The following is a 13,715-nucleotide window of genomic DNA, read 5'->3' as shown; positions in this document are numbered from 1 at the left end:
CTGTGGTCATGTACTGACCCTCTTGGATCATGGGTAAGATTGTCCGAATAGTTTCCATTTTGAACGATGGAACTCTTAGGAATTTGTTTAGAGTCTTTAAATCTAAGATTGGCCTGAAAGTTCCCTCTTTTTTGGGAACCACAAACAGGTTTGAGTAGAACCCTTGTCCTTGTTCCGACCGCGGAACCGGATGGATCACTCCCATTAATAACAGATCTTGTACGCAGCGTAGAAACGCTTCTTTCTTTATCTGGTTTGTTGACAACCTTGACAGCTGAAATCTCCCTCTTGGGGGAGATAATTTGAAGTCTAGAAGGTATCCCTGCGATATGATCTCTAGAGCCCAGGGATCCTGAACATCTCTTGCCCAGGCCTGGGCGAAGAGAGAGAGTCTGCCCCCCACTAGATCCGGTCCCGGATCGGGGGCTCTCGGTTCATGCTGTCTTTGGGGCAGCAGCAGGTTTCCTGGCCTGCTTGCTCTTGTTCCAGGACTGGTTAGGCTTCCAGCCTTGCCTGTAACGAGCAACAGCTCCTTCCTGTTTTGGTGCAGTGGAGGTTGATGCTGCTCCTGTTTTGAAATTCCGAAAGGGACGAAAATTAGACTGTCTAGCCTTAGCTTTGGCTTTGTCTTGAGGTAGGGCGTGGCCCTTACCACCTGTAATGTCGGCGATAATATCTTTCAAACCGGGCCCAAATAAAGACTGCCCCTTGAAAGGTATATTAAGTAATTTGGACTTAGAAGTCACATCAGCTGACCAGGATTTTAGCCACAGCGCCCTACGTGCCTGTATGGCGAATCCTGAGTTCTTAGCCGTAAGTTTAGTTAAATGTACTACGGCCTCCGAAATGAAAGAATTAGCTAGTTTAAGGACTCTAAGCCTGTCCGTAATGTCGTCTAGCGTAGATGAACTAAGGTTCTCTTCCAGCGACTCAATCCAAAATGCTGCCGCAGCCGTAATCGGCGCGATACATGCAAGGGGTTGCAATATAAAACCTTGTTGAACAAACATTTTCTTAAGGTAACCCTCTAATTTTTTATCCATTGGATCTGAGAAAGCACAGCTATCCTCCACCGGGATAGTGGTACGCTTAGCTAAAGTAGAAACTGCTCCCTCCACCTTGGGGACCGTTTGCCATAAGTCCCTAGTGGTGGCGTCTATTGGGAACATCTTTCTAAATATTGGAGGGGGTGAGAACGGCACACCGGGTCTATCCCACTCCTTAGTAACAATTTCAGTTAGTCTCTTAGGTATAGGAAAAACGTCAGTACTCGCCGGTACCGCAAAGTATTTATCCAACCTACACAGTTTCTCTGGTATTGCAACGGTGTTACAATCGTTAAGAGCTGCTAAGACCTCCCCTAGTAATACACGGAGGTTCTCCAATTTAAATTTAAAATTAGAAATATCTGAGTCCAATCTGTTTGGATCAGAACCGTCACCCACAGAATGAAGCTCTCCGTCCTCATGCTCTGCGAGCTGTGACGCAGTATCAGACATGGCCCTAGCATTGTCAGCGCACTCTGTTCTCACCCCAGAGTGATCACGCTTGCCTCTTAGTTCTGGTAATTTAGACAAAACTTCAGTCATAACAGTAGCCATATCTTGTAATGTTATCTGTAATGGCCGCCCAGATGTACTAGGCGCCATAATATCACGCACCTCCCGGGCGGGAGATGCAGGTACTGCCGCGTGAGGCGAGTTAGTCGGCATAACTCTCCCCTCGCTGTTTGGTGAAATTTGTTCACATTGTACAGATTGACTTTTATTTAAAGTAGCATCAATACAGTTAGTACATAAATTTCTATTGGGCTCCACCTTGGCATTGGAACAAATGACACAGATATCTTCCTCTGAGTCAGACATGTTTAACACACTAGCAAAAAACTTACAACTTGGTTATAATCTTTTTTAGCAAAAAAATACTGTGCCTCAAAGAGGTACTAAACGATTAAATAACAGTTGAAATAATGAACTGAAAAGCAGTTATAGCATCAAACTTTAAAACAACACAACTTTTAGCAAAGGTTTGTTCCCATTAGTAAAATAACAATAATTAAATTTGACATAAGAAGTACAAAGCAACGTTTTTATGCACAGTCACTATAAGAATTCTCACAGCTCTGCTGAGAGAATTTACCTCCCTTCAAAGAAGTTTGAAGACCCCTGAGATCTGTCAGAGATGAACCGGATCATGCAGGAAATATAAAAATGACTGACTGGAAATTTTTGATGCGTAGTAAAGAGCGCCAAAAACGGCCCCTCCTTCTCCCACACAGCAGTGAAGAGAAACGAAACTGTCACAATTACAAGCAAAAAACTGCCAAGTGGAAAATAATGCCCAAATATCTATTCACACAGTACCTCAGCAATGTAAACGATTCTACATTCCAGCAAAAACGTTTAACATGATAAATAGTTATTAAAAGTATTAGTGACTTTTAGCAGAGTAGTTCCGGTGAAATACCATCCCCAGAATACTGAAGTGTATACATACATGTCATTTTAACGGTATGGCAGGATTTTCTCATCAATTCCATTCAGAAAATAAAAACTGCTACATACCTCAATGCAGATTCATCTGCCCGCTGTCCCCTGATCTGAAGCCTTTACCTCCCTCAGATGGCCGAGAACAGCAATATGATCTTAACTACTCCGGTTAAAATCATAGTAAAAAACTCTGGCAGATTCTTCCTCAAACTCTGCCAGAGAAGTAATAACACGCTCCGGTGCTATTGTAAAATAACAAACTTTTGATTGAAGTCATAAAAACTAAGTATAATCACCATAGTCCTCTCACACATCCTATCTAGTCGTTGGGTGCAAGAGAATGACTGGGACTGACGTAGAGGGGAGGAGCTATATGCAGCTCTGCTGGGTGAATCCTCTTGCATTTCCTGTTGGGGAGGAGTTATATCCCAGAAGTAATGATGACCCGTGGACTGATCACACATAACAGAAGAAAAGGGATACCCGGTCTCTCCCATTCCCTAGCAATAATCTCTGTAGCTCTATCTGGTACAGGAAAAAACCTCCACCATGGAAGGTATACCAAAATACTTATTTAGTTTACAAGACTTCTTAGGATTGACTACGACAGTAGTGTCAGAGTTGTCCATGGTAGCTAAAAACTCCTTAAGTAGTAAACGGAGGTGCCTAGCTTAAATCTGAAGGATATAACTTCAACATCAGAGGAAGGAATTACACTGTCTGAATCTGAGATCTTACCCTCAGGTGCTACCAAAATATCCTCCTCTTCAGACCTATGAGACGGAACGTTCAGAATAGATACAGTCATGACAGAAACCATACACACTGATTCTTTACATTTCCTCTTGCGCTTTCCCTGTAGCAAGGGAAAAGCAGACAACGCATCAGAAACTGCAGAAGACATGAGGGAGCAATGTCTTGCAAAGAAACTCCAGACGGAGCTTGGGAGGAAACGTATGGCACTGTATTAATTAATAAAAATTTGGGACACCTGAGGAGAAAAACTGCGGCATATTTTGAATATTGTCAAAAGACTCCTGGACAGCATCAGTCCTAGACAATATTGGCTCAAAAAGTCTATCCCTAAAATGTAGTGTTCTCTCAACACATGAGGAACAGAAAAGGATTGGTGGACTAATATTAGCATGCAAACATAAAGGACATCTGTAATCTATAACAGAGTCTTGATCCATCTTAACAAAAATAAAAATATTTAAAATTTTACTAAAATTTTATACAGAAAAAAAGTTACTGTTTCTTTACATTTTAAAACGTAACTGCTTTATTTTTGATGAACTGTAAAAACATAATTGCTTTATTTTTTAATGTAATGCAATAATGAAAAATAATGATTCAAAACACTTCAAACAGCTTCTACACCTCAGCTTTAGCTCTGCTGAGGTGCCTACCTTGCTGGATTACCGGAGATAATGTGTATGGAAACAGGAACCAAAACAGAGCTGTTGCAAATAATGTTAAATGATCGTTAATCCGTTTGAACTAAAAACGGCAAGTTGCAAGATTTCTCTCCTTCATATACAGTAATTGAGAGAAAATATGTGCGCAACAGATAATTTCACCGTCACACAAGCCCCGCCCATTGTGGGCGTGTCAAAAATAACGTGTCAGTTGACATTTTATGTGAATCTCCGTAATAAAAAACACCAACATTGAGCCTATTCTCCTCAAGTCCCCAGTGCCTGCAAATACTGCCTTACATAATCCCCTTAAAACATTAGGATTAATGTATCAAACATCCCATTTCAGGGAAATAATAAAGCGCCATATTTTTTCCTTAATACTCCTTAAGAAAAATAAATTTAGCACTTACCTCAAATTCTGCCTGGCAGCAAGGCAGCTCACTAGGTTTGAGAGGTCCTCTCCCTCACATAGACCTGTGGATAAATAAAAAGGGCAGCACTTTATTTAAATTTTAGTGAGGCGCAGTGAGAATTATGTCCCACAAGTTCCCTTTGCTTAAAAGCCACCAATGCTCTACTAAAGAGACTGAAATGGACTACGGCTACACCCTAGAGGAAAAAGAGCACATACTTGTACTGCAATTAAAATAAAAAAATCTTGATTGAAGAATCTTCTCAGATACCTAACTTTACCACTTCCTTACTCAAGCGTAGGCAAAGAGAATGGCTGGGGTTGGAGGGAAGGTAAGTGATATTTAACAGCTTTGCTGTGGTGCTCTTTGCTGCCTCCTGCTGCGCAGGAGTGATATTCCCAATAGTAATTAGATGATCCGTGGACTCATTGTGTCATTAGAAAGAAATACTTCTGCTTACTTGAAGGTGACATTGCTGCCAAAACCTCATTAACAGTGATATTTACAAAGCCTTTAAAACCTGGAGTAAAGTCCATGGGGCTCCCCTTAGAGGATCCCACTGAAGGAGGACAAGCTACCTTAGAAGGAACAGCTGGAGTACTCATATGAGAGTGTAAAACAGAATTTAAGCAAAATTGCAAAGCTGAGCTGGAGGACAAACAGTATCCAGTTTGCAAAGCATACCTTTGTTTAGAGGAATCAAATAATCAGCAGACCTCCCTTCTAGTGTGCCTGACAAACCTCTAGAAGGGACAGTCCCAGTCTTCAATATGGTTTAATAATCAGGTGAATTAAATGTGAATTTACACAGATATAGAGTAAAAGATTAAAATGTCACTGAATCTAGTGTGGATATAAGATACAGCAGTAGCAAGTCATACTGCTATAATAAGCTATGGGTTACAGTAAAAAAAAAAAAAACTAAGATTTTCAAAAGATATGCAAATAACCCACACTCTCTCCTGGTTAAAGTGCTCTTAACCCCTTCTAAAACACACTGGTGACTGGAGCAAAAAAAAGAAACGTCCAAAGCAGCTGCTGTGTGAGGGAGAAGGAAGAAGCGAGCACACAAGTCTGCAGTGCAGCGGGAAACATTAACTCCCATGCTGCCAGAGTGAAGCCGCAGAGTGATGTAACCACCAAAAATTACACGAATGATAGCGTTGAAGCACTGTACCACAGCCGCACATAAGAAAAAGGCAGTACATGTAAATAATCATTACGCTGCTGCAGTAAATAATAGCCCCATATAATATTAGCATAAAATAAAAATCACAGCAGCCTAACTTGTCCCTTTAAAAATGTGTCTGCAGTTACATACACACTCATATCAAATCATGGTATGGTCCCACACCATTCTGAGTCTGATTAAGGTCCTCTGGCTATGATATAGCTTTTGGGCTGTGTGAGTGAAGGTACTCACATGAAAGGACCACCCACTCCACTTTGCTTAGCCAGCTGCAAATTCTGTGTACAATAGAGAGCATACCCAGTAAAACAAACAGCAGAGGAGTTACCTTGGGACTACAACAACATGGCCAAACAGGAGGCTAAAAGACCAGTCCCAGTGACACCTGTGACAGACGTGTGATCCTATACCCCTATTGCATTTTTACCTTATGAGGGAAACAAGTTCAAAGAGCTCCTTACCTAGAAATAATTTTGAGCACCTCAATTCTTCACCTTCTCCTGGAGAGGCAAATAAGAAACTGGGAGGTAGAGGGAAGTGGGAGAGATTAAAATCTCTGGTGTAGGGGATTTTGCCTCCTCCTGGTGGCAATACATTTTATAAGCATAGAATTGGGGCTATTTCTTCGCCTCTGTCTAGTCATGGGTGCCACCATGTTGAAACCTATCTCACTACTTTTCAGTGCTTACCAGTTTGCACATGTGCAGCAAATCTCCATCAGATACCTGTAGTGTAACAGAGTTCCATAATGACAGCACCCATGATTAGAGGGATGTACGTGATTAATATGTGAATGAGGCATGATTAAAAATGTTAACAAAGAAAAACCAAGATATTTTGTTTGAGAGAGGAAAAATGAGTTTTAAGAGGTCAAGGTTATGTGGAACACATAATTAAGTTTAGCGCATAATCTCAAACTACATGACATATGTCTAGATTCACTAACAGCCTCTCCAATCTTTCTAATTTCTCTCTACTCTTGTTACCCCAATAAAGACTGGATAGAAGATGGACCGTTAGTGAAGATATGCCTAGAATAACATAGGACCTGGAGAGGCTTATAACATACAAGACTTTTAGTAAACAGTGTAACATTTTTTACCTGTTCCGTCCATCTCCTGTTTCACTAGTTGCAGGCGAATGTATGTATGAGCACTCCTGCAAAAAAAGACAAAAACTGGCATTCACAATGATGATTTCTGTTGATTCATTAAAAATAGCTGGGCCTGAGAACCTAACAACAAAATCCATCAAGGAAATCAATAAATTGAATTATAATACAGAAAGCTTGTTAACTCGTTTAGGGCCCGATTACCAAAAATTTGAAAGCATAGGCAGACCTCACTCAACTTTCCTAATCAAGGGACTATACTTGGAAGTCCAAGTAAGTAGCAAGCTGCCTCCCATAGAACCTAATTAAGCTCTCTGGAATGCAGAATCTTGCAGAGAAGAGTGAATGTGACAAGGTGCGCCCAGCACTGATCACTATTAAAAAAACTAATTTATTTACCATTCCCAAGTTATGCATAACCAACACTGTTGTATTAATATACTTTTTACCTCTGATTACCTTGAATCTAAGACTCTGAAGACTGCCCCCTTATCTCAGTTCATTTGAGACCACTCAGTGCTAACTCCTAGGTAACTCTACAGAAGTGATGAGAATGTTATATATATGGCACACATGAACTAGCGCTGTCTAGCTGTAAAAAAACTGTCAAAATCCACTTAGATAAGAAGCGGCCTTCAAAGGCTTAGAAATTAGCATATAAGCTTACCTAGGTTTAGCTTTCAACAAAAAATACAAGCAGAAGAAATAAAATTTGATAAGAGTAAATTGTAAAGTTGTTTAAAATTACACGCCCTATCTGAATCATGAAAGTTTAATTTTGACTAGACTGTCCCTTTAAGTACTGGCTTTTGAGTAGGCAGACAGGGATAAAATAAGCAGGCCAGTGTGCATAGCGATAAAGATAAGGTTGTCTTGCTCTCCCAAATAAGCTCAGCTTATTAAAATAGGTTGTGGTGTCAATTAGCAAAACATCTATAAAATTAAACCTAAAGGAGCATTTTCTCATTAATTGTATACTCTGCAGCTGGTATAACAAGTCATTGGAAACCTATAAAGGGTAAACCAATTTTACGTTCAAAGATATACCTCTTAGGTGGCAGTTTATTGTCCATTTCTTCCTCTATCCACTCTGACTTTACCCATGGATTACTTCTCCAACATTCATCTATAGGTGGTGGAGACTTCCTGCTTAGAGAAAGAAACTAGGACTCAGAGACACAATCTTCTGATTGGATAAGAAAACATTACACAGGTGTATTACCTAGATAGGGGAGAGTCAGGAGGAGGGTCCAAAATTGTATTTGGAGTTCCTGGTCTGCGGGACCGAGAAGTAATGTGGATTTGTGGCAGTCGCTCTCCATTAAGACGATCTTGCAGTAAATTTTCTCTGTTAAGATTTACCTCTGAGTATGGACATCCAACAGCACTGTAACAGAGTGAAGAACAGCATTCAGTGAAGATGCAGTGAGCTTGACTCAACATACCATTACAGCAGTAACGTTCATCACTACTCCTCAGTGGCTGAATGCAGATCAAGATTAACAAAAAACAGAATTTATGCTTACCTGATAAATTACTTTCTCCAACGGTGTGCCCGGTCCACGGCGTCATCCTTACTTGTGGGATATTCTCTTCCCCAACAGGAAATGGCAAAGAGTCCCAGCAAAGCTGGTCACATGATCCCTCCTAGGCTCCGCCCACCCCAGTCATTCGACCGACGGACAGGAGGAAATATATATAGGAGAAACCATATGATACCGTGGTGACTGTAGTTAGAGAAAATAATTCATCAGACCTGATTAAAAAACCAGGGCGGGCCGTGGACCGGACACACCGTTGGAGAAAGTAATTTATCAGGTAAGCATAAAACATAATTTATGTAAGAACTTACCTGATAAATTCATTTCTTTCATATTAGCAAGAGTCCATGAGCTAGTGACGTATGGGATATACATTCCTACCAGGAGGGGCAAAGTTTCCCAAACCTCAAAATGCCTATAAATACACCCCTCACCACACCCACAATTCAGTTTAACGAATAGCCAAGAAGTGGGGTGATAAAAAAGTGCGAAAGCATATAAAATAAGGAATTGGAATAATTGTGCTTTATACAGAATCATAACCACCACAAAAAAAGGGCGGGCCTCATGGACTCTTGCTAATATGAAAGAAATGAATTTATCAGGTAAGTTCTTACATAAATTATGTTTTCTTTCATGTAATTAGCAAGAGTCCATGAGCTAGTGACGTATGGGATAATGATTACCCAAGATGTGGGTCTTTCCACACAAGAGTCACTAGAGAGGGAGGGAAAAAATAAAGACAGCCAATTCCTGCTGAAAATAATCCACACCCAAAATAAAGTTTAACGAAAAACATAAGCAGAAGATTCAAACTGAAACCGCTGCCTGAAGTACTTTTCTACCAAAAACTGCTTCAGAGGAAGAAAATACATCAAAATGGTAGAATTTAGTAAAAGTATGCAAAGAGGACCAAGTTGCTGCTTTGCAGATCTGGTCAACCGAAGCTTCATTCCTAAACGCCCAGGAAGTAGAAACTGACCTAGTAGAATGAGCTGTAATTCTCTGAGGCGGAGTTTTACCCGACTCAACATAGGCAAGATGAATTAAAGATTTCAACCAAGATGCCAAAGAAATGGCAGAAGCTTTCTGGCCTTTTCTAGAACCGGAAAAGATAACAAATAGACTAGAAGTCTTACGAAAAGATTTCGTAGCTTCAACATAATATTTCAAAGCTCTAACAACATCCAAAGAATGCAACAATTTCTCCTTAGAATTCTTAGGATTAGGACATAATGAAGGAACCACAATTTCTCTACTAATGTTGTTGGAATTCACAACTTTAGGTAAAAATTCAAAAGAAGTTCGCAACACCGCCTTATCCTGATGAAAAATCAGAAAAGGAGACTCACAAGAAAGAGCAGATAATTCAGAAACTCTTCTGGCAGAAGAGATGGCCAAAAGGAACAAAACTTTCCAAGAAAGTAATTTAATGTCCAATGAATGCATAGGTTCAAACGGAGGAGCTTGAAGAGCTCCCAGAACCAAATTCAAACTCCAAGGAGGAGAAATTGACTTAATGACAGGTTTTATACGAACCAAAGCTTGTACAAAACAATGAATATCAGGAAGAATAGCAATCTTTCTGTGAAAAAGAACAGAAAGAGCAGAGATTTGTCCTTTCAAAGAACTTGCGGACAAACCCTTATCTAAACCATCCTGAAGGAACTGTAAAATTCTCGGTATTCTAAAAGAATGCCAGGAAAAATGATGAGAAAGACACCAAGAAATATAAGTCTTCCAGACTCTATAATATATCTCTCGAGATACAGATTTACGAGCCTGTAACATAGTATTAATCACAGAGTCAGAGAAACCTCTTTGACCAAGAATCAAGCGTTCAATCTCCATACCTTTAAATTTAAGGATTTCAGATCCTGATGGAAAAAAGGACCTTGTGACAGAAGGTCTGGTCTTAACGGAAGAGTCCACGGTTGGCAAGAGGCCATCCGGACAAGATCCGCATACCAAAACCTGTGAGGCCATGCCGGAGCTACCAGCAGAACAAACGAGCATTCCTTCAGAATCTTGGAGATTACTCTTGGAAGAAGAACTAGAGGCGGAAAGATATAGGCAGGATGATACTTCCAAGGAAGTGATAATGCATCCACTGCCTCCGCCTGAGGATCCCGGGATCTGGACAGATACCTGGGAAGTTTCTTGTTGAGATGGGACGCCATCAGATCTATTTCTGGAAGTTCCCACATTTGAACAATCTGAAGAAATACCTCTGGGTGAAGAGACCATTCGCCCGGATGCAACGTTTGGCGACTGAGATAATCCGCTTCCCAATTGTCTACACCTGGGATATGAACCGCAGAGATTAGACAGGAGCTGGATTCCGCCCAAACCAAAATTCGAGATACTTCTTTCATAGCCAGAGGACTGTGAGTCCCTCCTTGATGATTGATGTATGCCACAGTTGTGACATTGTCTGTCTGAAAACAAATGAACGATTCTCTCTTCAGAAGAGGCCAAAACTGAAGAGCTCTGAAAATTGCACGGAGTTCCAAAATATTGATCGGTAATCTCACCTCCTGAGATTCCCAAACTCCTTGTGCCGTCAGAGATCCCCACACAGCTCCCCAACCTGTGAGACTTGCATCTGTTGAAATTACAGTCCAGGTCGGAAGCACAAAAGAAGCCCCCTGAATTAAACGATGGTGATCTGTCCACCATGTTAGAGAGTGTCGAACAATCGGTTTTAAAGATATTAATTGAGATATCTTCGTGTAATCCTTGCACCATTGCTTCAGCATACAGAGCTGAAGAGGTCGCATGTGAAAACGAGCAAAGGGGATCGCGTCCGATGCAGCAGTCATAAGACCTAGAATTTCCATGCATAAGGCTACCGAAGGGAATGATTGTGACTGAAGGTTTCGACAAGCTGTAATCAACTTTAGACGTCTCTTGTCTGTTAAAGACAGAGTCATGGACACTGAATCCATCTGGAAACCCAGAAAGGTTACCCTTGTCTGAGGAATCAAAGAACTTTTTGGTAAATTGATCCTCCAACCATGATCTTGAAGAAACAACACAAGTCGATTCGTGTGAGATTCTGCTAAATGTAAAGACTGAGCAAGTACCAAGATATCGTCCAAATAAGGAAATACCACAATACCCTGTTCTCTGATTACAGACAGCAGGGCACCGAGAACCTTTGTAAAAATTCTTGGAGCTGTAGCTAGGCCAAACGGCAGAGCCACAAACTGGTAATGCTTGTCCAGAAACGAGAATCTCAGGAACTGATAATGATCTGGATGAATCGGAATATGCAGATATTCATCCTGTAAATCTATTGTGGACATATAATTCCCTTGCTGAACAAAAGGTAAGATAGTCCTTACAGTTACCATCTTGAACGTTGGTATCCTTACATAACGATTCAAAATTTTTAGATCCAGAACTGGTCTGAAAGAATTCTCCTTCTTTTGGTACAATGAAGAGATTTGAATAAAACCCCATCCCCTGTTCCGGAACTGGAACTGGCATAATTACTCCAGTCAACTCTAGATCTGAAACACATTTCAGAAATGCTTGAGCTTTTACTGGATTTACTGGGACACGGGAAAGAAAAAATCTCTTTGCAGGAGGTCTCAACTTGAAACCAATTCTGTACCCTTCTGAAACAATGCTCTGAATCCAAAGATTGTGAACAGAATTGATCCAAATTTCCTTGAAAAAACGTAACCTGCCCCCTACCAGCTGAGCTGGAATGAGGGCCGCACCTTCATGTGGACTTAGAAGCAGGCTTTGCCTTTCTAGCTGGCTTGGATTTATTCCAGACTGGAGATGGTCTCCAAACTGAAACTGCTCCTGAGGATGAAGGATCAGGCTTTTGTTCTTTGTTGAAACGAAAGGAACGAAAACGATTATTAGCCCTGTTTTTACCTTTAGATTTTTTATCCTGTGGTAAAAAAGTTCCTTTCCCACCAGTAACAGTTGAAATAATGGAATCCAACTGAGAACCAAATAATTTGTTACCCTGGAAAGAAATGGAAAGTAAAGTTGATTTAGAAGCCATATCAGCATTCCAAGTTTTAAGCCATAAAGCTCTTCTAGCTAAAATAGCTAGAGACATAAACCTGACATCAACTCTGATAATATCAAAAATGGCATCACAGATAAAATTATTAGCATGTTGAAGAAGAATAATAATATCATGAGAATCACGATGTGTTACTTGTTGCGCTAAAGTTTCCAACCAAAAAGTTGAAGCTGCAGCAACATCAGCCAAAGATATAGCAGGTCTAAGAAGATTACCTGAACATAGATAAACTTTTCTTAGAAAGGACTCAATTTTCCTATCTAGAGGATCCTTAAACGAAGTACCATCTGACGTAGGAATAGTAGTACGTTTAGCAAGGGTAGAAATAGCCCCATCAACTTTAGGGATCTTGTCCCAAAATTCTAATCTGTCAGACGGCACAGGATATAATTGCTTAAAACGTTTAGAAGGAGTAAATGAATTACCCAAATTATCCCATTCTTTGGAAATTACTGCAGAAATAGCATCAGGGACAGGAAAAACTTCTGGAATAACCACTGTTTGCAGAATGAATACCAAGGTAAAAACGGGGCATTGCATAATGTGGGAAAATGTACATGGTGTGATCTTTTGAAACTTACGGTATTACTGACCAATGGAGACTCCAAATAGAGTACTTAAATTTATTACACAAAATGTGAGGGGTTTTAATTCTCCTGCTAAAAGATCCATGGCAATGTCTGATTTGCATAAAAGGAAAGGAGATATATTATTCCTGCAGGAGACGCATTTTAAGCGTTCTCATGAGCCGAAATTTATGAGCTCCAACTACAATCAACATTTCCATAGTTCCCATATTTCAAAAAGATGCGGAGTTAGTATCCTTATACATAAAACCATATCGTTCCAACATATTCAAACTCACACTGACACAGAAGGCCGCTTTCTGGCGGTCTTTGGATTAATATATGGTAGACCAGTTACACTGATCAATCTATATGCGCCCAATACCCTACAACTTCCATTCTATAGGAAAACATTTAGACGCATACTAGATGTAGCTAAAGGGCTGATTTTCATAGGAGGAGACCTTAATATCCCCATACACCCAGAACTTGATAGCTCCAACCCTAACCCCAGTACATCTAAACGCACACTTAAACATCTATGGAAAATACTGAGGGAATATAATTTCTATGATATTTGGAGGTTTGTCAACCCTGAAAAAAGAGAATATACTTTCTTCTCTTCTCCAAACAAGACTTACAGTCGGCTGGACTATCTACTTACCAATCAGATAGGCCTTGAACATATTAAAAATGCAAAAATCGTTCATACAGTATGGTCTGACCACTCAGCAGTTTTTTTTTATATAGCTTGGCCCAATACCCCAGTTACACCATATATATGGAAATTAGACGACTCCCTTTTGAAAGGGGAGATACAACTCACTAAAACCCAAAAAGCACTACAAGAATATTTTACTTTTAATACTAAAGATAATGCCGACCCGATTACAGTATGGGAGGCTCATAAATGCTTTATGAGAGGGGAATTCATGAA

The 13,715-nt window shown here is 40.3% G+C and overlaps 1 protein-coding gene across 2 annotated transcripts in view; it reads right to left on the bottom strand.

Moving 5' to 3' along the window:
* LOC128653667 (lethal(3)malignant brain tumor-like protein 3) overlaps window positions 1-13,715 on the bottom strand; it is a 112,955-nt gene that overhangs the window by 14,804 nt on the left and 84,436 nt on the right. Inside the window, exons 17-19 of one of the 2 annotated variants that reach the window (XM_053707082.1) lie at window positions 7,846-8,010; window positions 7,671-7,772; window positions 6,615-6,670 (exon numbers count right to left, since the gene is read on the bottom strand). In XM_053707082.1, the coding sequence (XP_053563057.1) occupies window positions 6,615-6,670; window positions 7,671-7,772; window positions 7,846-8,010 (323 nt within the window). The remainder of the gene's footprint in view (window positions 1-6,614; window positions 6,671-7,670; window positions 7,773-7,845; window positions 8,011-13,715) is intronic. The other variant, XM_053707083.1, reaches the window with a different exon arrangement.

The sequence above is a fragment of the Bombina bombina genome, chromosome 3 (assembly GCF_027579735.1).
Source record: "Bombina bombina isolate aBomBom1 chromosome 3, aBomBom1.pri, whole genome shotgun sequence".
Taxonomy (NCBI): Eukaryota; Metazoa; Chordata; class Amphibia; order Anura; family Bombinatoridae; genus Bombina; species Bombina bombina.
This window is presented reverse-complemented; position numbering and strand designations above follow the sequence as displayed.